Consider the following 23,931-nt stretch of genomic DNA (forward strand, 5'->3'; position numbering starts at 1 on the left):
TCATCCTCTCTACTTAGTATGGCAGGACCAGAGGTGGAGGCCTGAGCTGGTGGTGAAGAAAAAAACCCAAAAGGAGCAAAAAAGCAAAAGTGTGGAACAACAGCTGTAATAGCCAAACAAAGACAACACTAACATACTAACATAAGCACCTCTGTGTCCTGTCAGGCATCCCCGCAGCATGAAACCTGCTACAGAGTTTAACAATGGCCTGTTCTTTTTCTCTGCGCATCCCTTTTCACAGCTAGATAACTTACAATTATATTTACCTCAGATTTTGGAAATCTTTACTCTGTGTGAAAGCTCAGTGACTGAATATTTTATATCAAAAAATTGAATGTGTCATAGTTTTTTACAATTAAACACCATATTTTGTTTGTCCCTGAAGTTGTAGATGAGACCTAGGAGGACTTTTTAACCCCCTTTTAGCCCAAAACAAAACTTAAAAATGTTGGGGTAATCTGTGACACAAATTTGAGATTTGACAAACATATAAATAAAACAATTCTCCAGACTAAAAGCTTTTCTAAATCAATCAGATCTTAGAAAAGTTGTACATGCCTTTGTTACACCTCGACTGAACCACTGCAGTGCACTGTATAATGCAGTTACCAAATCATCTCTTACAATTAGTCCAAAATGCTGCAGTGGGACAGAAGAGAGAGAGATCACATTACCTTAGTGTTAGCAGTCTGTCATTGGCTCTCTGTGCATTACAGAATCTAGAAAGTGGCACTGTTCATGTTTAAAGCCATAAATACTCTTTTTCTTGTAGGATTTTCAAGATCTTTAAGGTCTGCATCCCAATCCCTCTTGACTGAAGCTTAGACAAAAAGTGGGTCACACTTCTGCTGTAGTTGTATCGAGACTCTGGAATGATCTCTCATGTGACCTCAGACATGCATTAACTGTGACTGTTTATAAATTTAAAATGAAGACTTTTTTTCTTTTATCAGTCATTTGGTAACAACTGAAACAGCGGATGGAGGCTTTTTGACATGTAAGTTGTCTGAAAGTGTGTAGTTGAAGTTTGGGAACCTATCTTCTCTTTATTTATTTTCTGTCTTGTTTTGTAAAGCATTTGGTTTTAAATGTGCTTTATGAATCAAATTGACTTACTTAAGCATACATTTATGTGAACAAATGAGACTCACTTGTTTGTTGGGAGAATAAACAGATAAACTGTGTAAAGAGTTAGAGAATATAGTAGCCACAGTGCGCACATCACACACAGTTACGCTGTCACTGTGGGCTATATGCTGTTCTGTTATTTAAAACGTAAATTCAAAACTATACTTACATTTAATGATGACAGTAATGGGTGCTGTTGCAGTAGAATTGAATGTCCGTGTGGACACTGTGACTTCATACACACAGCTGTAGTTGCCTTGGTGTTCATACTCAGCTACAGGGAAACTAAAGGAGGCTGAGTTGTTGACTGCTGGCTTGCTGTCTGTGATGTTGGAGTCAGAGAAGATGAGAAAGAAACGTCCACTGGAAAATGTGGAGTTAATGGAGCAGGTGAGGACAAAACTGTAACCCCTGGTGATCTCTGCACCTTCAGGACCCCAGACCAGACCTGCACTAAAAGAGGTCAGGGAGATGCTGGGTGTCTGCAGTCTCACTGGGGAATAAAAGGTACCAGGATTAAGAAGGGAGCAGAATCAAACAACACTTAGTTTCTTGTCTACACCCCCAGTAGGTATGGAGCAGAATTAACATATTATTGTTATGCTTCTTGTGATTTGATGAATGAATATTCACTCGTATAGATCTTTGCAAACTCTAGATTTGATTCTTTCATTGCTAAATGCTCCACAATCACCAATAACTAACCTCTAATACTGTCTGATTGCTCCTTGCTACAGTGGGCTATGAGAGTATTTTTGATAATGGCCCCAAAAAAAAGAAAGCAGTAAGAATATCAGATAAATAAAGTGACTCAAAAACAATAGAGAATATCAGATTGTGTCTTTAATACATTGTTTTTCTATACAACAATTAAATATGTTTAAAGTTACGATTGAAAAACTCTTTCAATAACTTTGTTACAGTTTATAAAAACCAAAGGATCTATGATAAAAATGCAGTAATCACTTATTCATGTCACTATTGTTAGTATCTTGATTTTTCCAAGAGTTAGTCCATACTTGTTTTTGTTTTTCTTACCAGTAACAGAGAGTCTGACTGAATCACTTAATGGGGAGCTAAATTCACGACTTGAGCCTCTTTTCTTATACTGACACTGGTACAATCCCTCGTTATCAAAGTCCACATTAGGAATATTAAAGGTAGCAGAGTTTGTGTTGGAGGTTTGGCTCCTCGTGAATGAACCCTGAATGTGACTCAGAGTGAACGATCCACCTAAAACCTGAGTTGAGACTGAACATGTGATTTCAACAGTCTGACCCCAGGTCACCTCACCAACAGGGCAAATGGAGATACGAGGTTTTGGAAAACTCACTGAAAAACTATCAACATATGAAAGCATTATCTCACCAGGTTACTGATTCTATTATTGAAAGAAGAGAATGAAACAAAGAACTTGGCAAAGTGGATTTTTTTCTTACCAGTAACAGAGAGTCTGACAGAGGAAGAGTTGAACCTTTGACTTGTTTTCATGTACTGACACTGGTACAGTCCATCATGATCGAAGTTCACATTATGAAGATTGAATGTAACAGAGCTCGTAGAGGATGTTTGACTCTGACTGAATGAGCCTGAAGTCTTCTGGAGGATAAAAGTTCCACCTGAGAACTTTTCTGAGACTGAGCAAGTGATGCTGACGTCCTGACCCCAGGTGACCTCATTACTGTACAAGGAGATGGTGGGCTCTGGGAGGGTTTCTAAAAAAACAAACAAAAAAAAAGATAAGATAATCTTAGCGCCTGCCATACTGGCCGATGACTTAGCTGATACCATTTTATGTATGCAAATGAAAAACCTTAATAACTTGTGGGGCTTAGGCAAAAACTATTTTTGAGCCCGCTGCTATTTGAACACAATTGTTTGAGGTTGTTGCTGCTAAAGAAGGTTTTAAATTAAAGAGTTCACTTTTTTTAGACAAGCACTGAAAATGCTGCACTGCACATATTGTAATGTTGCCTAAAAAGAAAAATAACTTTCTTTTAACATGACATGAATTAGAAAATACTGTCAACATTTGTAGGATCTTTAGGATGACATGATATTTCAAGATAAAAAGTCTGTAAATTAGGCTTTAAGTGACGTCTGAGCTCAAAGTTCTCCACAAGGCTTCAGAGTAAAGGTGGGAGCATCAGAAAGTTTGGTGTCTAATTGCTGCTGAAGTGGAAATTTCTGTCTGTCCGTATTCCAATTAAATAAAAGCACGGTTAAAGATATGTATTTACATTTTTTATTGGACAACTTCAAAAAAGATTTTTCTAAGTAACGGGTTATCAGTTATGTCATTAAATATGCATTAAGCTGCGGACATGTTCGACAGACAAAGTGAGTGTAAATAAACAAACACCTAAATGTGTGTTTTAGACATTTGAACATCTTCTCTGGGAAAGTAAAATATGATGGAATGAGAACTAACTAGAATCTAAGTATTGACAAGTACAAGAAAAAACAGTTATTATAAAGTGATAAGACCATAAACATTATAGAAAAGTTTTCTTACCTGAACAGACGACGCCAGCATCCCGACCATGGTGACAGGAATAACTAATATAGCTGCTGTACCTACAATTGTCTATAGAAGTTTCACTTCCTGAACAGTCCACATTACTGTGCAAGAAAGTTCCTGTACCTTGACCAAAGTAAGCAGACCCAAGAGCCTCCAGAGCTATCCCACAGCCCAGCTCTCTACAGACCACCTCAGCATCTTGTAAGTCCCAGCCATCATCACAGACTGTTCCCCAGGAGGAACGGTAATGGTAAGAGTTATAGTCATAGTAAGACTTATAGATTTCAACTCTTCCAGAGCACCGAGTGGACCCAGATCCAGCTAATCTGATCCAACCTATCAGGGAAAAGACAATATGAACTATATTGCATAAATAACTTTAAATTGAAAATGTAAGTATGACAGAACAAGCTGAAGAACAGAGTGAAGGACTGACCTGCAGAAGGTGAAGGTGAAGCCAAGAGATAAGCCGCTATGGGAAAATTAAAGCATAGAGTATTACCAGGACATAAAGTTATTCAGGCTAAAAATACGGGAGGAAAAGTTGTAAAGTCATTCAAACTGTCTCTGTGATAAAGAAAAGTATTAAACATTATGGAAAATCTGTTTTACCGAAGATCAAGAAGTGAAGCGCTCTCTTCTCTCTGCCCTCCATGACTGAGAAGAAAGGCTGCTGCTTGATGTCATTTATGAGAACAGATGACAGAAAACTGAACTAAAACCTGTGGTTTAAAAAAAACACTTTGCACTGGTCATCCTTCTGAAACACTTCTCCTTTTGATTTCTTTTTGTTTTTCTTACATGAAGTAACAGAGCACTAATACTGAGTAACTGAACTGTAGAAAAACAAACTGCAGCACTCAAACAACACATTTAACACACTTAAAAATATATACAAACATTTCCGTTTATATGGACGAGACTTCTTTCATGTACATCTGTGTCCATCAAAACTTCTGAGGTAATATGTCTAAAAAATCTGAGTGTAAGAAAAAGAAAATGGAAAACGAAAAATTTAAGAAAAACATAAAATAAAAGACATAGTAACAGAGCTCTAATCTAAGCTCTAATCACTTATTTCTGAATAAAAAAAAAACTAACAAAAACATTTCATCCTGGTGTTTTCTAGTAATTTTTGAGCATTTTACTTCATTTTATTTTTCTACCCCCCCCCACCCAGGTGTGAGCTTTATATATTACAGCTGGTAATTTCGTAAAGTTGAAACCCAACTGTTCCTCTTCTCTTTAATAAACTAAATGACTGAAAACAACACGTGTTTCCAAATAGTTAACACTCATAACTAAAACATGGTATTTAATTCATTTAAGCGTTAGATAACATTTTTGCTTCTGTATATTCAGGAAAATGCCAAAGAAGTAAAAATGATCAGTGTTGGTTTTTCACAGACAGGAGGTGGTTTAGTGCCTACACATAATTTAATATTTGGATTTACAATGCAAACATTTAAAGCTAGATGTACATTATTGTAGTGTGTGCACTACAATTTAGTGGTGCTCAGTCAGGGCAAGACAGGCAAAAATTTTTTCCAAAAAACATGATGTACTGTACAAATTTTTAAAGCACTCAGATCAGAGCGGGGATACTTCCAAAAATAATGTCATGAAGAGTTTGTATTTATTATAAACTTTATATAAAATGCAGGAAACAAAAAACATTCTCCTTCTTTTAATTTCTCAGATTTTACATTCTGCATTCCTTTCCTTGCCTCCTCTCCTTGACATTAGTCCCTCACACCAGTGATGTGTACAAAAGAGGCAAGGAAGAGACGAGGAGAGAGGAATCAAAGCAACAAATATTTAACATGACACATTATTGATTCAGAGCTGGTATAAAGCCATGTGACTATAAGACATGACACAGCTCCATCATGATCTCAGTTATTTGTGTTCATGACTTTTTTATACTGAGGCATAATTACTGTACACTGAAATTCACAACCTGCCACAACGAGATAAGAAAGTACAGATACCATCTCCTGGTCACCATCTAGTGCAGAACTGTGCATTGTATGTCCTGTGGGCCACATGTGGCTCGTTGGTTGTCCCTAACTGGCCAGTGTGAAGTCAATGAGAAATTAAGATTCAAATGTAAATTATACATCATGCAGTAGCCAACTTTATTTTTTTACAATTATTACAGATGTTTTAAGGCTGTAAAACACTACACACTTTATACACTTTTCTCAGACAGGCTTTAACATTTTCACACTTTTCTCTCTTGTTTAAACAGTCTCAAAGTTGAAACCTTTGTAGAAAAATAAGTCCAGTATTATAGAAGGAAACCAAAGACACCCGCGGTCGCCTTTGACGGTGCAAAACGTTTCATCGACATTGTTGTGTTTGTTGGGGAGAAAAATTACAAACATACAGTACAGCACTTCAGAGTCACACCGCTAGCAATCGAAGATTTATGTAAATTTGATCAATTGAAGGCATTCTGTACTGTGCAAGAGACACGGCACGAGATTGATCAACAATGGTCTACAGCCCAAAAAAACCCCCCCAAAAAACAAAAAACATGCAAAATTGCACCAAAAAAAAGTGCGCGAAACAGCAAGGCAGCAAAAGGTGAACCACGTTATAGTGAGGGACCACTGTATATTAATATGGATACAGCGCTGTTGTGCAGTGATTTTGAAAGGTTCTCCAACTAAACACTAAAGACTTCTGATACTGAGCTGCTCTAAAGGACACAGAGCTCACACAGGGCAGCAGAACCGACCAGCAAACAGGATGTTCATGGTGGGGTTGTGTCTGATGAAGAAGAGGAAGGGGTGGTCTGCGATGAAGGATTTTAAATTGCCCCGCCTTATCTTGCCCGACTGAAGCTCACACCAACCCAGTGCTTTAAAAGTAGCCTCAGTTGCCTTCTCGTGGACCTTCACAAAAGCCTTGTGGATGACTTTTGAAAGTAAAGTCTTTGTGCCCAGACATGCCTGTGACAGAGAAGTGAAAGGAGAACATTTTAAATGAACATAATGCTGCATTTTCATTTTTTATCTGAGAGGATTTTTTCAAATTAAAATCTGATAAGGCTAGGTGGTGATATAGATCACCTGGTTGAGCTGACAACCAAAATACCAAAGGTGCTGCAAGAGCCTGGGTTCTCACCAGAGAAGTCACACTTTGTGTGCTCAAAGGCATCCACCATGCTCATGCTGCTCAGGACTGTGTTCAGGTCATACGTCTCCTCCAGTAAATCGAGGCAGCCTCACATCAATATGACGTGTTTGCATCTTGCCTGGATGAGTCCAAGCCACAAATTTCTCGTAGGTCAGCTCCTTCTCCAGCTGGGATGGAAACAATATCAGTCATTACATGTGTGTGTGTGTGTGTATGTATTGGGAGATGTGCACAACTAGTCAACTAGTCAAGTAATCATTGATATTGTCACAAGCTAGTATCAGATGTACACTCTAAAAAATGCTGGGTTATTTTCATAACTCAACTTCTAGGTAAAACCCTTAGGTTCGTAAGTTGGGTTATTGTTACCAAATATTGGTTCAAAAGTCATGACTCAGGAGTTAGGTTGGTAATGTGACGGGTTCTTCAATTCACTCCAGAGCTTGACTAATTCTGTTGGGTCATAGTTTGGGCAGCTTTGACAAAATATTGGGTCAAAATTACCCAATTGTTAGGGTTGAAGATAAGCCTCAGTGGAAGCCACATCATTCTTCACAAACTGCCATTTTCAGCTAGTCTGTGACGTAATCAGATATCACTGGACTTCTCCACTACTATGAAATAAAACATGGTAAGTAAAAAGTGAATTATAACAGTTCACACAGTTGAATGATTCTAAAAATCATTACAGGACTTTTAACAGATAACATCAGCCAGCTTGTGATGAAGAAAGCTATTTCTACTTAAAAATGTTTGATATCGTCTTTTAAAGTTATTATTTGAAATGAGGCTGAGGTTGCTCTGACAAACTATTTAGAGATCACTGTATATAGAACAAAGAAAGTATGAGACTGGGTGTTGCATTTGTGGGGAAAAGGTAAAAAAAAAGAAAAAGGAACACAGTCTATCTAAACTATTTAATCTAATTCAATTATTTAATTTAACTTACTCTATGTTGATAACAACATCTTTTTATTTTAAAATCGAAAGGAAATGATAATTTGTCACATTTCGATTTTTTAAAGATAGATTATGCCAATACTCTGACCCCCTTTTTTCCCTCATTCATTTGACCGCACAAAGGGCACATGCATCCCTGCACTTGGCTGGCTTGCTACTAATGAAAACCTGATGGCAACAGCAACATACGTGAGTATTTATACCGGCACCACCAATATTTAGCCTCCATCTTCGATCCTAGACCTCGGTAGCTTTAATGTCCGCCACTCCGAAGTTTATGTGTAATCAAAGTATAATAAAAAGCACAAATTTAATGCCTTCTAAATATCATTTGTATTAAGCCTTTTGGTTCTCAGTCAACACACAAGGCTAAGTTGTTAAAAAGTTAACCTGGCAGGGCTGTGAATGTTGGCTGCATTCAGACCCTGCTCAGTATACAGCTAATCTGTTCTTCACAGATGGAGGCAGTGCTAGCTACTCTATGACACTGGGTGAAAGCAGCCTGTCATTACTTGACAGACGAAAGTCACCAACTTAATTGTCGGAATGATCGGTCCAGGGTACACAAGCTGTGCAATTACACTTGCTTGTATTTTTTTAAACTTATATCTATGTCCATTCACTTTAATGAAAATTAAAAATGAGAAATGTTATCCTTGCTAACCTTTGAGTATTGTGATGGACCGAACAGTGAAGGAACGTCAGGCACAGGTTAAAGTTCACTGCGCTGTGCTGTCCAAGTAAAATGACTCCAGTGGCAGCTCCTAAAGTGTGTGCGCTGGGGTGATGTAAACAAAGAGGATCATTCAAAAATGTCTGCTCTTTGTATTTGTTTATTTTACAAGAAATCTACAGAAAAGACAGCTTTACATTAACCAAACAACTACAAATAATCTTCAAATCTTATTTTACTGACCCTTTTCTTTTTAAAAAAAATTACAGGATACATGGTTCAGCCCTCGCAGAACTCATAGGCCAGGAACTGGATTTCTGAAGGAGTGTCTATGAAATGTCAGGAAAAGGCTTTGTTCTATCAGAAAGAAGAATTCAAAGCATTTTTTGTTTTTGATGCAGGTTACCCAAAGTCATGCGCCCAGGTTCGGGAATCCCTTCACGCTGTCATCTATCCCAGGAATAGATGAATCCCAGGACATGAACCAAATGTGATCAAATGAATGAGGGCTCATTTAGCTCTGATGGAAGTGTAAAATGTTGCTCATAAAGGTGCATGAAATGATCTGAGAGGGAGATTCCCTCTTGTCACTTTTCCAGTGTTGATGTATGTTAAGCACTGAAAAAATCATCAATTCATCAGTTTTTAAACATTAAGAGTTTTTACATGTAACTTGTTCTAAAAACAGAGCCGTCTTTACATAGCATGTCTTCATGTGTGGTAACACGTACATGTGCTGTAACCAAAGACTGATTTGAAGTAATGGATATAATATAATGAATTATATACTTTTTTGTTACTTGCATTTTACTTTCATTTATATATTTTTTATGAATTTTGCTGTCTATGTACTATGTATCATGTGGCAATAAAAAGATTTTTTGAGAAAACCTGTTTTGATTCTAGTTTTTACAAGCTGAATTTTATAGTAAGTAGAAATCTTAACCAAAACGTTAATGGTAATATAACCCTTGTGATGGGTTCTGAGTTTCGACCCAATTTTTTGGTAACCTCAACTTCAAACATTGGTCAATTTTACCCAATTTTTGGATAGTTATTCTAACCGGTATGCTGGGTCAAACCAGTAACCCACCCTGTTAAGTTGAAACAACCCAGCATTGGCTCGGTCCATATTTGACCCAGCGTTGGGTTACAAATTGGGTCATTTTTAACCCAGCATTTTTTAGAGTGTACTAGTAATTTAATCTGTTTTAGCTGTTATTGATAAAGTAAATTTATCAATAAATTGTAAATTGTTGTTTCCTAAATGTTATGCAGCCATCTGCCACCAAATAAAGCACTGTTGTTGAGAAATGCCATAAAAAGGTTAATCTAGGACTGATCTTTTTGTTAACATGATTATTGTTGTTTAATTACCTATAATTGCTACTTAAAAACAGGATCGCAGCTGCAACCGACGGAAAATAGCTTTCTCCAAAAGGTGGATGGGCTTCCCCTTAGGGATAGGGTGAAGAGTTCAGTTATTGGAAAAAGGCTCAGAGTAGAGCTGCTACTCCTTGAAAGGAGACAGCTGAGGGGGCACCTCCAGGGTAAGGTGTTCCCACCAGGCATACATTGTGACCTGCTGGAGAGAATATATCTACTGGCCGGACTGGGAACGCTTTGATATTTCCCCAGATAAGCTGTAGGAGAGAGGGAGGTTTGGACTTCTCTGCTTCGGCTGCTGTCCCTGCTACCCAACATCAGATAAGCACAAGAAAATGGATGGATGATTTATTTATTGTTTTGTTATTTTAAATTTAAACTTTTATTGAAGTGATTGTCATGAATTCTCGAACGACATCCATCATTCATGATGCATGGCACAATGTGCCACACTTTTCAGCCGCAGTTTATTCATTTTTCAGTTGTTACTTTTTCATATTTTGATAATTTGTAAGTATCTTTTGTAGAAACATGTTTTCTTATCATATTTAATATATTTCAAGTGTTTTTCTTCTTTGTTGTCTGTTTGGAGGATAATGTGCAGTGTTAATGCACGATGTGAGGTGCTGCACAGTTATGCAGCATGATTCATTCAAGAATGTCATTAAAAGTTTCAAATCACTTTGTTTAAACACTTTTTGACATCAAGCAGTTTTCAGATTTCAGATTTAATCTGAGAGTTTGTCAGTTTTAGACTAATCAGTCAGTCTAATTTTTTTTCTTCGTTTAGTTGACTAAGAAATGAGTCACCAGGAACATCCCGAGTGTGTAAGTGTTCTACCTTCTCCAGTCCTGTTGTATCATCCTCGATCTCTGCAGGTAAAAAGATGAGCATGCTCACTTCCTCCCCACTGTAAGGCATCTCTAGAATCTGTCCAGCAGAGGGTGTCAAACATTACTGCACATAAATCTACTGATACACATACATTACAATCACTCAGTCTCTCAGTGAAATCTGATTATGCAGTGATTTATATAATTATGATAAATATAATGATTACCTTGCAGTTACACGCAAAGTTCTCTTCCTGTTTCATCATCTTCACAGCCTTTGAGTCATTCTGAAGACAAACAAGGAATTACATTTGGCCTAAAATAAAAATTTTTGATATATTCACTGAAATATTTCTTGGATGCAAAAGTGGATTAAATGACTCTGAAAATGAAAGAGACATAAATTTGCCTTTGAAGCTGTGTGTCATGAATACTCATTCCCAGTCACAGATGTATTCTCATGACTTTTATTAAAGTAGTTTGTAAAGAAGCTTTGCATGTCATACACTTCCAAATAAATCTTATTTATCTCACACTGGGCCTTAATGCAGTCTCACATTAATAATTTTAGCTCCTCATCTTTGAAGCTCCCTCATCTTTAGGAGGCCATTTTGGTTGGCTGTCCCTCTGTAACAATTCAATTCAATTTTATTTATATAGCTCCAAATCACAACAACAGTCACCTCAAGATGCTTTATATTGTAAGATAGACCCTGCAATAATACATACAGAGAAAAACCGAACAATCATATGACCCCCTGTGAGCAAGCACTTTGGCGACAGTGTGAAGGAAAAACTCCCTTTTAACAGGAAGAAACCTCCAGCAGAACCAGGCTCAGGGAGGGGCGGGGCCATCTGCTGCGACCGGTTGGGGTGAGAGAAGGAAGACGGGATAAAGACATGCTGTGGAAGAGAGACAGAGATTAATAACAACTATGACTCAGTGCAGAGAGGTGGTGAGTGAGAAAGGTGAGTGAAAAGAAGAAATACTCAGTGCATCATATAATATAATATAATATAATATAATATAATATAACAGGGCTCTAGAGTGCGACCAATTTGGTCGCAAATGCGACCAAATTTTTCAGTGGTGCGACTAAAAAAAAAAATTTGGTCGCACCGGTGCGACCAAATATTTTCGGGTAACAAAAAAAAAAAAGTCTCTGCAACTCTCCGTGTGGTCAACAACAGACACACATTATTCCCTATCGTGGACTAAACCAATCAGAGATAGTCAGGGGCGGGACCTCTCTGATTGGCCGTGGTCCAGTTGAAAGTGCAGGTGGATAGAGAGAGGTGAGTAGCTTGAATAAAGCGTTATCAATTCATTAACGGATTCCACACAAAGACGTAAACACAGAGCGGACCCGACGCATCAGAATCAGCTTTGTCTTTCTCGGCTTTCTCACCCCACGGCCCGAACACGGACACGCTGTCGGGGCTCAGCGATTCTGATGCGTCAGGTCCTCGCTGTGTTTCGGTCTTTTTTGCGCTGATTCTGAGCTGCAGGTTTTGTCTCTCCAACCAAAATTTGCCGAGCCAGCAGCAAAAGAAGCAGCAAACTACGCTTCACATTTGATCAATGTCGTCATGAATTCCCTCTGACTTTTGCTGTTTTGCTTCCACCACGATAAAAATCACACTTCATGCCCTCTCTCTCTCTCTCTCTCTCTCTGTACTTCAAGAACAGTTTCCCGTCTCAAATCTCTGTTTTCTGCATCATTCATTCGCTTATTACCCACCAGTCTACCGTTGTTTACAGCGCTGTCGGCTGCTGTCTTTTTCTTTTCTTTTTCTTTTTTCACTTAAATGACCTCAGACAAGAAAGCCTAATTTCTGCTGTTCAATACTGAAGCAATTTAAACTTCTTAAAATTACGCAAAATTGCAGAATATTTTTAAGGTTATCTGCTATAAAACGCCAGACCAGGAAAATCTCCTTCATGTTTTTCTGTGTTTTATTCTCAGTTACTTTGACACAAAGGCATCTGCTGTGATGTTCACAATTCTGATGAAGTCTCACATGTATCAGTACTGATAAATGATCAGAATTATAATATTTCTGACTGTCTGAGGCTAAATTGAATAGAATCAGGACTTTGAGAACCGGAATCGAACGGATTATAGAAATCAGTGATGATACCCAGCCCGAGTGAGCAGCCTAGGCCTGACAGAAGTGGATGTAGCTGTGGGTAATAAGAAAAGATGAAAAGAACTATTGATAACTTTTGTGTTAAGTTAAGGACTGAAATTCATAGCCAGCTCTGACACGGTGCCATCAATCTTTGAATGCTGAAAAAACAGCAGTGTATCCAGAAAACACATTATATGCTGTGATAAATGCACTGCCCAAGTGTCCCCTCTCCTCACTGCCTTTCAGCAGCAGGCAGCAGCAAACAGGTCGTCAGAGGAGCCAAGATGATGATTAAGTTTAACATTTTCTACAATATTGACAAAGCACTTTAAGCACAAGATTGTTAGTTAATAATTTAGAAATGAATATTGTCTGTATGGACTTCCCCCCCAAAGAAAGTGCAGTTGAAAAATTTGAGTGTGCCTAACTTTTGTGCCGGTACGCCTAAATTTTTAAAGTTAGGCGTACTGGTGCACCCATGTCAAAAAGTTAGTCTAGAGCCCTGTATAATATAATATAATATAATATAATATAATATAATATAATATAATAGCTCTTTATTGACACTGTTACAAGAACAATGAAACACAGTTTGGCATCTCTCTGTAAATCTACACAATAACACAGGCATTTACATTTACACAAGAAAGACATGCACAAGTTATACATACACATGCGTACATATGGATACACCCATACATACAAACACACACATTCATACATATATGTAGATATATACACACACACACACACACACATATACATACATACACAAACATATTTCCACATACACGCTTACATATATATACATACACGTACATACCATCTGAGGAGCAGGTGCATTGTGAGGTGCAGTGTGATCAGTGATATTGCACATTGAGTCGGGGGGAAGAGGGATGCTGTTGCTACTATAATAAATACGGTTATAATAAATACAGTTAAAAGAGGTAGGAATGTTAGTTGCATTATAGTATAGATTACAAAAAAATACGGTTATAAATAAGGTGTAATGTCCATGAGTGTTGGCAGTGCAGTTATCCTCCAATCAGGTTGGAGGTAGGGCGTGTTTGACAGCCTGTGGGTGGAAGCTTCTATTGAGTCTGTTTGTCTTCATCCTGATTAGGGATGGGTATCGAAACCCGGTTCTTGTTGAGAAACGGTTCCCACTGTTTCAATTCCTTGGAATCGTTTGCCATTTTTGCAAACGATTCCCTTATCGATTCCAGTCGCCCCGAAAGACGTCACCACGTTGCGGAGTGTCATTTACCTGGCAGGGCGCCTAAGCGGCTCAAACGCTCTAAAGTTTGGTTATACTTTACGAGAACGGGACAACTTGCAATACTTGCAAAGTAGATATTTCATTTAAGGGAGGAAACACAACGAATATGCAAAAGCATTTGCTCACAAAACACGCGATAACCTTAAATGAATGTCGTGTTTTTAATTCCGCTCCGGACTCGTGAATCTCAACCCAGCAGCAGCGGTAACGTTTGCACGTCCTCTCCCGTTAATGCGGCAGGTAAATAATCAGCTAACAGTGCATATTATGTTAGCGCGATCTGCCTTAGTACAAAACCTGCCATTACTGTGCGCTGCATTTAGGTGACCATGATGAGACAGACAGAGTCTGGCTGGCAGTTCTCGCTGCAGTCTACCGGTAGCGTCTCCTTTCAGGCCAGGATAGACGAATGTCACCGAGCAGTGACTAAGTTTGTGGTCAAAGACTTGCACCCATTTGCCCCCGATTTTCGGTAAGTGAATGTGTTTAATTGTAGGCAGGGACATTACTGGATATTCTTGTGTAATTGCTACAGAATAAGTTATGTTATGTTAAGAATATTTATTTTATTATTTTACATTTACAATTTTTTTTCCTGGGGACCCTGTGACACCCCATTGAAGAGCCGTAGGCTGTGGATCTCTTAAGATCTCACTGTTGGGTTTGTAAGGCCATGTTACTCCTAAATTTCTATCTTGTTCAAAGAGAAGATATAAAACAGTTCTAAGCTAATCGACCTTAGTGTTCTCTTTTAAAAAAAATAAGAATCGATAAGAGAATCGATAAAGAATCGAATCGTTAAACAGAATCGAAAATGGAATCGGAATTGTGAAAATCTTATCAATACCCATCCAAATCCAAATCCTGATGGACCTGTAGCATTTACCAGAGGGAAGGGGGGGAAAGTGAGTGTCCAGGGTGTGAGGGGTCTTTGATGATGATACTGGCTTTCCGCTGAAGTCTGCCAATACAAATGTCTCTGAGCGGGCTTAGTGAGGTGCCAATTGCCCACTCTGGTGCCCTCACCACCCACTGCAGTTTCCTCTTGTCCTCTACAGTGCAGCAGTTGAACCAAAGTGTGCAGAAGCAGGTCAGATGGCTCTGGGTGGTGGAATGGTAGAAGTTTACTAGCAGCCTCTGGGGTAATTGTGCCTGACACAGCTTTCTGAGGAAGTACAGCTTTTGTTGTGCTTTGCCTACCTGGTGAGAAATGTTTGTGGACCAGGTAAGGTCGGACTCTGAGATGTGGACTCTGAGAAACTTAAAGCTTTCTACCCTTTCTTCCTCCTCCCCTTCAATTTAGAGGGTAGAGTGCTCAGATCGCCTTGTTCTCATGAAGTCGATTACCATCTCCTTGGTCTTGGCTGTGTTCAGATGCAGGTTGTTATTGCCACACCATCGCTTCAGATGCAGAACCTCCTCTATGTAGGCTGAATCATTGTTGTTGTCGATCAGTCCTATGATGGTGGAGTCATCAGCAAATTTTATAATGGTGTTACTGGTGTGAATTGGAGAACAGTTATGGGTGAAAAGTGAGTATATCAATATATCATGGGAGTCCACCAGCAGCCTATACCTATTGCTGCATAACTAAAGGAGGATTCAGGGTCACCTGATCCAGCCCTAGCTATATGTTTTATCAAAAAGTAAATTTTAAGCCTAACTTAAAAGTAGAGATAGTGTCCGAGGAGGAGCTGCTGTTTCTGACATATCCCGCACAGCCAAGAGCAGAAAAACTGAAACCGATCCTTTAGAGAAGTCTGAAATCTGAGCTTTGGCTCACAGGGATTACTTGTACATTTGCTCATCTCATGATTTGAAACTGTCCATGTTCAATATGACTAACCACAGCAGAAACAGTATATACACTTTATAATGTTATAGTTTCAGACACTCACATTTCATAGTTAGTGTTCTGTATTCATGAGCACTTTTACCTTGTTGAGCCAAAATTGAGCATCATAAGTTTCAAACCACGAGAAATCTTTAATCCAGCTGCCTCTGAAGTGGGTGGCAGTGAACAACACCAGCCTGGTCAGTTCATTCAAATCATCTTCATCCACCACCTCTGTGATGTTACCTGGTGACAGAAGTAAAACCACATGTAAACATTGAGAAGTAAAGCCTCAAAGACTGCAGCAAAGTTTTCATCCACAAATCTATGAAAACATGATGGACCCCACACTCTTTCAGCCTTTGTTGGCCAGAGAAACATGATGAGTTTACAAATGCTGTTTAATCAGAGTATATTCTTTGACTATTCGTGAAACCTGAAGACATGTCTCAAAAGAAACAAGTGAACAGAGGACTGTGCAGACACTGAGGAAGGTGGTTCTGGGACTACAGAGATCACTGCTGAAACTGCCTGAATCACTGTGGGTTAAATCAGGATTAACGTTGGAAAGCAGCCCTTTGACAAACCCTGGTCATAGGTCTGTAAAGCTTTTTCACTGTTTAAAACTATCTTAAGTACATCTAACATCACTTCTGAGCACCAGAAGGAGAAAAAAAAATCAGTAGTGAGTCAATCAGCAGTGAGTCCTGCTTATGAAAAACATGTGAACTTGAACTGGACATTAGATGAAGTGATTGTGTGTACATGTGTAAATGTGATCCACCTGGTGTTTGTTGCTGCACCCAGTTGTTGATATCAATCCTGACCTCTTCAGACCTGGTCTTGAAGTCCACAGACTCCAGCTCTGCGCTGTAATGTTTCTTGCTTTGTATTAAGAATTTCTGAAACCACAGACGACACATTTATAAATTCACTCCAGCAAAGTCTCTGACATCACTGATTCTGATTTACTTCAGGCTGGCATGATAAGAAAACACAGTTATATTCACATGATCACACATGCCTCATATCACTAACACACTTACAGATTCTGATCAGTCATTCTGAGCAGCCAGAGGAGTACATTGAGAGTTTCTACTTTACTTGCTTACATGTTGACCTGCTGCTCTCATCATCCTTCTCTACAGAACTCACAGCATTTCTCTCCCTGCCTCTCATTGACTCCAAAACACATGAGCTCATGAAGAATCACACTCTACATAAGAAGAAGAAACAGACCTGAGTAAAGGAGCAGGACTTCTCTCTGTACAGTCTGTTAGCAACACTGAAGGTAAATGCAGCATCTGGCCTGTTGAGTTCAGTGAGAAGTTTGGCAAAGCTGCTGTGAACATCACCCCAACAATCCTTGGTTTGCAAGCACTGTGGACAAAACACATTAGTGGATTCAAAGAAGGACACAGAGAAGAAAAATACTGGACTGGATCTAATAACAGAGAAAGAAAATCAAACTAACTTTTGATTTTCTTTCTTTGTTGTGAGATCATTTGTTAGCGTTTGTTTCCCCTGAGTGCCCAGCTTAACACTTGTATGTCAAACTGATCCCTGCAGTGTGAAGCTTCTTCAACATACCCAGGGAAACTTTCTGTCATCTGGATTCACTTAGCCTAACATCGGCAATAAGTGTTCACATGAACCCTGCGTTTCACAAAAAAAGGGTGTGTTGGCATCATCTAACCAAAAAGCGGTGTTTCATGGATCATATGATTTGTCTTCCACAAAAAATTAGTCCCTGTGAGTGAGTTTTCTTGGTGTGTGTTTCACTCTCCTAACCTCTGTGTAGTAACAGTACGTAACTGTAACTTTCTTTTAAAACTTTCTTAGTGTATGAAAATAAAAAACAACTAACTGTAAGCTGCATTCAAGCTCACTTTGTGTCTTCATTATCAGGCTGGTCCTTCATGGTGTGTATGCAGATTTAGATTCACTTTACCCAAAAACGACAAAAACCACGGCAGCTGTTATTCAGGGTTTTTGTTTAAAATGATATCCTTCATGGTGTGTATGAGGTTTAGTCACAAAGCTCCCAGATAAGTCAGTGAGTTATAAACAGCTGAAAGGGTTAGCATTACTCTTTGAGCGCACATGGAAAAAAATCTGCAACAGGATTACAGTTATACACACAAGATATAAAAACCGTGTAGGGGTAATTTATGAGTAGTAACCACGTAGACGTGATTTGTAAAAACTGAATAAAGTTACATGACTTACTGACACTCACTTCAGACGGTCAGGATTCTTTCTGGCTTCTGCTTGAAGCGTTTTTGGTTTGTTTGGGTTTCGCGTTGACCATAACCTCCACCAGCGCTGATTATGTTCTGGATTAGAGAAGTAACAGACATGAACTCGTCACCTACTGACCAATCAGTTAACTGGAAAACAGCGTCACCATGCCCTCGGATCTCTCTGCCTGAGGAGTAGGAGGATCTAAAGTTTTCCGATAGTGTCGGACGTTTCCCAAATGATTAATAGGAAATTATTACAGGCAACTTTCTTTTACCTACATTGTGTAAATCTTCAATGTTTATATTTTTTCGTAATCATTTGCACAGTTACGCATGGCATAATTTCTTAAACTTGATAATGGAACATTTTTGCACAGGTGTTTTATCCCTCTGAATAAGCACGAGGATAACGCATTAAAGAGGCATTTTTACTGTGCGCACACGAGGACACATGCTATAAATACACACAGAGGGAAACGAGGAAACAGCACACAGGAGGGAGATACAGCTGAACCTAATGAATCCGAGGAGACAAGGAGGACACAAGCTGAATACACTGACATCAGGAACGGACCTTCAAAGTAAAACAGGAAATACAGAGAGACACGGTACAGACAGAGAACAGAGGGAGCACAGAACCAAAACCCAAAGAACTAAAAAAGTCTAAACCCAAATACATACACAGAATAAACGGGAACATAAGATCATAATAATAAACACAAAACGCTGGGTCAAATGACCCAGGACCATGGCACTAAGCAGGGTTTAAACAGTAACTAATTTAATTCGTTTACCTCAGTTCTTCATCTATTTAAAGGGTGAACAAAAACGTTGTCATCTCTCCTAAATGTCTTTGGGAAGCATGTTAATTGTATATTCAATTATTTATTTACGCAGGTGTAAATTATATCTGTGAGGATGTCATAGGCATTGTGTAAATCTGGAAGTAATATTATTTGTGAATGTACCATTTATCCTCCTCTTCATGTTCAACAGGTGAGCGTGGTTTGTATTGAAGCATGCTGCTACAAGCCCAAAAGAGCATTTTGCACTCACTAAAAACTTACCTGCAGACTTTTCATGTTTCTTTACAGCCACACAGACAAAATAAATGTAATAATAATAATTAATTAATTAATTAATTAATGCTTTACATGGTCAGTGTGCGATATCTCATCTTTGTGTTTTTACGAATGACAAATTTTAAAGCTCCAAAGCCACCTGTTCCACTTCTCTTTAAACGAGAAAAAAGATTAAAACCAACACCTGTTCCTACACACATGTTACACACTGATTACTAAAATAAGTATGATTTTTAAAAATTACAGCAAGTTAACTTTATTTATGTCTTCATATATTTTTGTTTTGGGTAGGGGAGCTTCCACAAAGCTTTCCGCAGCAGGTTCACAGGTAAGAGGCGGTTAGTTGCTAAAAGTTTCACAGTGTATATCGCAATCATATGTGGCTGCTTGCGTGAATATTTCTATGTATATCTAATGAAATATGAGCAAAAAGAATTTCTGTTGATTACAGATAGATACAGATATGTGTTGTGCATTCATACTTACAAACATTCATATCACAGTGATACATTAGTCTGCTAGTGCATGTATGTAACAGTCAAGTTTCTCATTAATGCACCCTGAATAATAAAACAAACACAATTTTTAATTAAAGGGTTTTACATTTTATTTTTCTCTTATATAAAATGTAAAATAGAAAAATGACAAAAGCGCAAAAAGCAGCAGTTTGGGTTTCTACAGACAAATCCTGATCTGATTCCAGGAAATGAGAAGCTACTGCTTAAAAGGTTTCATAATGCCATTGCACAAGTCATCATGTGTGAATAGTTCTGTGTATATCTGTTGAAATATGTGGTTAATACTGAGTAAGAGCTCATGCTGTATAAGCTAAAGATACATTCTACAAAATGGTATAGGGAGACTGAGACTGCTAATGCATGTATGTATGTAACAGTCAGACAGGTCAGTGGCTTAAATAATTAATATAAGTGTGCGCTGTAGGTCACTGTTTTGGAGATAGTAGCAGTTATATTGTGTAATTAATTTCCAAACACTCCAAGAACAAGTTGTTTTTGTTTTTATTGCAAATTTATTTGCATTATATCATTTAAATAATCATCAGAAAGACAAAGATTAGCTAGGCTTCACAATAAAAAACTTGCCTAATGTATTCTCTTACTTTATACTTAAAAAGAATATATAAAATATATATACACCGCATCAATAGGGCTGCACTGAGTTTTAGCAAAACAGCCTTATACAACTAAAATAAATCGAATGAGCAGGAAATGAAATATTAACTTTACATTTTTCTTGACATTCAGCTCAATTTGGAGTAAAATCAGATGCAACCTTTAATTGATGTGATTCTGTGAGAAAATTCAACACATCACATTGGACACATTGTCCTTCCTGAAATACCATTGCTGGTATTTCAGGAAGGACACTTGTACATATTTGAATTGTACCTGAAACACTGTTTTACATTTCTACACACAACAAAATTAATAAGCTGCTTCAAAGATCTCCAAAGTGAAATTTCTATGATTTCAAGAACATCTTTTTTAAATGTTCACAGTCTTCAGTGCAAACAACAGCATAAACACACAGGTGCACCTCTACACCAGCTCCAAACTAATAAACTAACAACCAGTGTCCAGCACAAAAGTTATCGCTAAGCCATTTCATTTTGTACAAATCCAACTTTTCTGAGTTTGTGTCTGACCAGATGCAGCTTTCTGAACCATCTTTTCAACATCCTTATACTTATCACCACACTGTGTTTATGTGCTTAAAAAGAAATTATTTTTAACTAAAACCAATTCTGAACTATAATTTCACCAACTCATCTACACTGACATTTTATAGAGGGTATTATTAAAAGACAGAAATTCAAAATGTGTAATCTGTGATAAACTAGTCGTCCCCCCCCCCCCCCACACACACACACACACACAAACACACACACTCTCAATAATAACACTGATGACGAGCCAGAAAAGCTGTAATGTTCTGATCAATGATGGACCCTCTAGCTTCCAGTCTTAAAATGTATTATATATTATTCTGACTGTGTTAATCTGGATGGATCGATGTTAATCCTTATAAATCTAAATGTTTTGATAAATATCCTCTTGTTCTCCATAAAGGTCCACAGTTTGTCCAGCAAACATCTGTGTTACGTATACATGATCATTTTCATCACCACTGCTTTGTTCTTCGTCTGCTTCCATTTTTCTCTCTTTCCCATCTGTTTCCTCTTTCTTCGCTCTTCCTGTTTGTTTGGTAAAATTCCTGTAGGTGTTCAGTGTCTCAACATTCATATAGATCCTCTCCTCGTCACTGACGTCATCTTCTTCATTACAGTTTTTTAGAGTCACTGAAACACAGCAGAGCAGATTTTTCTGGACGTCATGATAAAAACAAAGCTGCTGTTTCATGTAATACATTGTTTGTTTTGGTGAGCACTGACCTGTGGTGTGGATGTGGGCCTGCTGTGTTTGTCTCCTTCTCCTGAGCACCAGTAAGACCACCAATAAGACCAGCAGGAGCAACAGGACCACAGGAACTACAGACGAGACCAGCAGCATCCAAGGAACTAAGAGAGACAAGGTTTTTGTCAAAAATGAAAGATAGAAAGTGGTTCTGTATTATTTATTGGCACTTCCTATTTCCTTTGTAATCATGGTTTTACATAGTAAGGAGGCTCTTCTTTGGCAAATGTGTTCATCAGAAATGAGTTCAAGACACACTGCAGACAGGTCACTGGATGAATCTACAGTCCTATGGAGTCTTTTATTTATTGTTTAGAATGACATCTGTATCTAACATGCATGTTTGGACTGTTAGAGGGAGCTGGAGCACCCACAGAAAATGATACACAGGCAAAAGGTGCTAAATGCAAACACAGTTAGCTCTGGTAACCAAAACACTCAAACCCCAAACCTTCTGTGAGACAACAGTGTTTATCATATCATCTGCCAGCATTTAATATGATCTTCATCAGTCTAATACTGCATTGGATTCATCTTGTAAGACTCCGATATTGAAATCAAATAAATAATTTTTAAAGCATTTATGAAGTCAGGTTTAATACTTTTACTTCAATATTCAAGATTCTTTATCTGTCACGTGCGTAGTTATACAAGTACAACACACAGTGAAATGTGACCTGATACGCTCCTCGACTGTGCAAAAAAGAGAGAGAACTTTATATACAGTGAATGAGTATATAAAAAGAGGACATTATGTGCAAGTGGGTGAGTTATATACATTGTATAAATATAGATAAAATAGAAGAATCTGGAAATTTACAGCTAGTGTACATTGCATGGTTACGGTGTTAAAGTGTCTTGTGCTGTAGTTAAGCCAGAGGGATCAGGATGATATGAGAATGTGGTAATGAGATTTAAGCATGAACCTTTGCCGTAATGCAAAAGCAGTAAGAGATGAATGTGTCAAAAAGCCAGAAAAACATACAATAATCCTCAAAAATCTCTTCACAAGACTGGAAAGATATTTTGGTGTACATCTACAATCCCTAATCTCCTCAGTGTGTTCAGCTGTTGCTAATTGGCCACACCGAAGCATACTGGCAGCATACTGGAGGCAGGCTTTCCGGAAGCTCACTAGTCTTTGCCTTGGTGGCACGAGCCATTTTAGCCAACCTGCTATGCCATTTTAAGATAGAACCTCCTCTCACTAACACTCTGGTATTCATCTCCTTTGTTATAATGCAGCTGGTGAACCAGGTCGTGACATTTACTTACTATATATACTTTATTACTTTATTGATCCCCATGGGGAAATTCCTCTCTGCATTTAACCCATTCACTCAGTGAAGCAGTGGGCAGCCACCAGTCCGGGGAGCAGGGAGTAGGGTCGGTACCTTGCTTCGGATCATGGGGCGACCACTCTACCTACTGAGCTATCCCTGCCACTTGCATAGTTATACAAGTATAACACGCAGTGAAATGTATCCGTATTTATGTGACTCACTTCTTTGTTGGGACAAATAAAATAGACACACTGTCACTAACTCGTTACACAGGTTAATTGTGTGCTGTGCACACTGTGGCCACTATATGCTGTGTGGGATATAAGTTGTTCTGCCTGTTAAAACATAAATTTAATGCTATACTTACATTTAATGATGACAGTAATGGGTGCTGTTGCAGTAGAATTGAATGTCCGTGTGGACACTGTGACTTCATACACACAGCTGTAGTTGCCTTGGTGTTCATACTCAGCTACAGGGAAACTAAAGGAGGCTGAGTTGTTGACTGCTGGCTTGCTGTCTGTGATGTTGGAGTCAGAGAAGATGAGAAAGAATCGTCCACTGGAAAATGTGGAGTTAATGGAGCAGGTGAGGACAAAACTGTAACCCCTGGTGATCTCTGCACCTTCAGGACCCCAGACCAGACCTGCACTAGGAGAGGTCAGGGAGATGCTGGGTGTCTGCAGTCTCACTGAGGAATAAAAGGTACCAGGATTAAGAAGGGAGCAGAATCAAACACAACACTTAGTTTCTTGTTTACACCCCCAGTAGGTATGGAGCAGAATTAACATATTATTGTTATGCTTCTTGTGATTTGATGAATGAATATTCACTCGTATAGATCTTTGCAAACTCTAGATTTGATTCTTTCATTGCTAAATGCTCCACAATCACCAATAACTAACCTCTAATACTGTCTGCTTGCTCCTTGCTACAGTGGGCTATGAGAGTATTTTTGATAATGGCCAAAAATAAAGAAAGCAGTAAAAATATCAG

The 23,931-nt window shown here is 38.4% G+C and overlaps 1 protein-coding gene and 1 long non-coding RNA gene across 2 annotated transcripts in view; both read right to left on the reverse strand.

Moving 5' to 3' along the window:
- The window catches only part of LOC109200391 (uncharacterized), a 108,022-nt gene that overhangs the window by 78,841 nt on the left and 5,250 nt on the right, over positions 1-23,931 (reverse strand). Inside the window, 1 exon segment of the mRNA XM_025910362.1 lies at positions 2,167-2,460. Coding sequence (XP_025766147.1) covers positions 2,167-2,460 — 294 coding nt within the window.
- Positions 14,937-16,132, reverse strand: LOC102078125 (uncharacterized). The gene is made up of 3 exons (XR_003221666.1): positions 15,996-16,132; positions 15,259-15,515; positions 14,937-15,159 (listed from the first exon to the last, which is right to left on the reverse strand). It is a non-coding gene; the product is annotated as an uncharacterized LOC102078125 (long non-coding RNA).

This window comes from Oreochromis niloticus, linkage group LG9, assembly GCF_001858045.2.
Source record: "Oreochromis niloticus isolate F11D_XX linkage group LG9, O_niloticus_UMD_NMBU, whole genome shotgun sequence".
NCBI classification, from domain to species: domain Eukaryota; kingdom Metazoa; phylum Chordata; class Actinopteri; order Cichliformes; family Cichlidae; genus Oreochromis; species Oreochromis niloticus.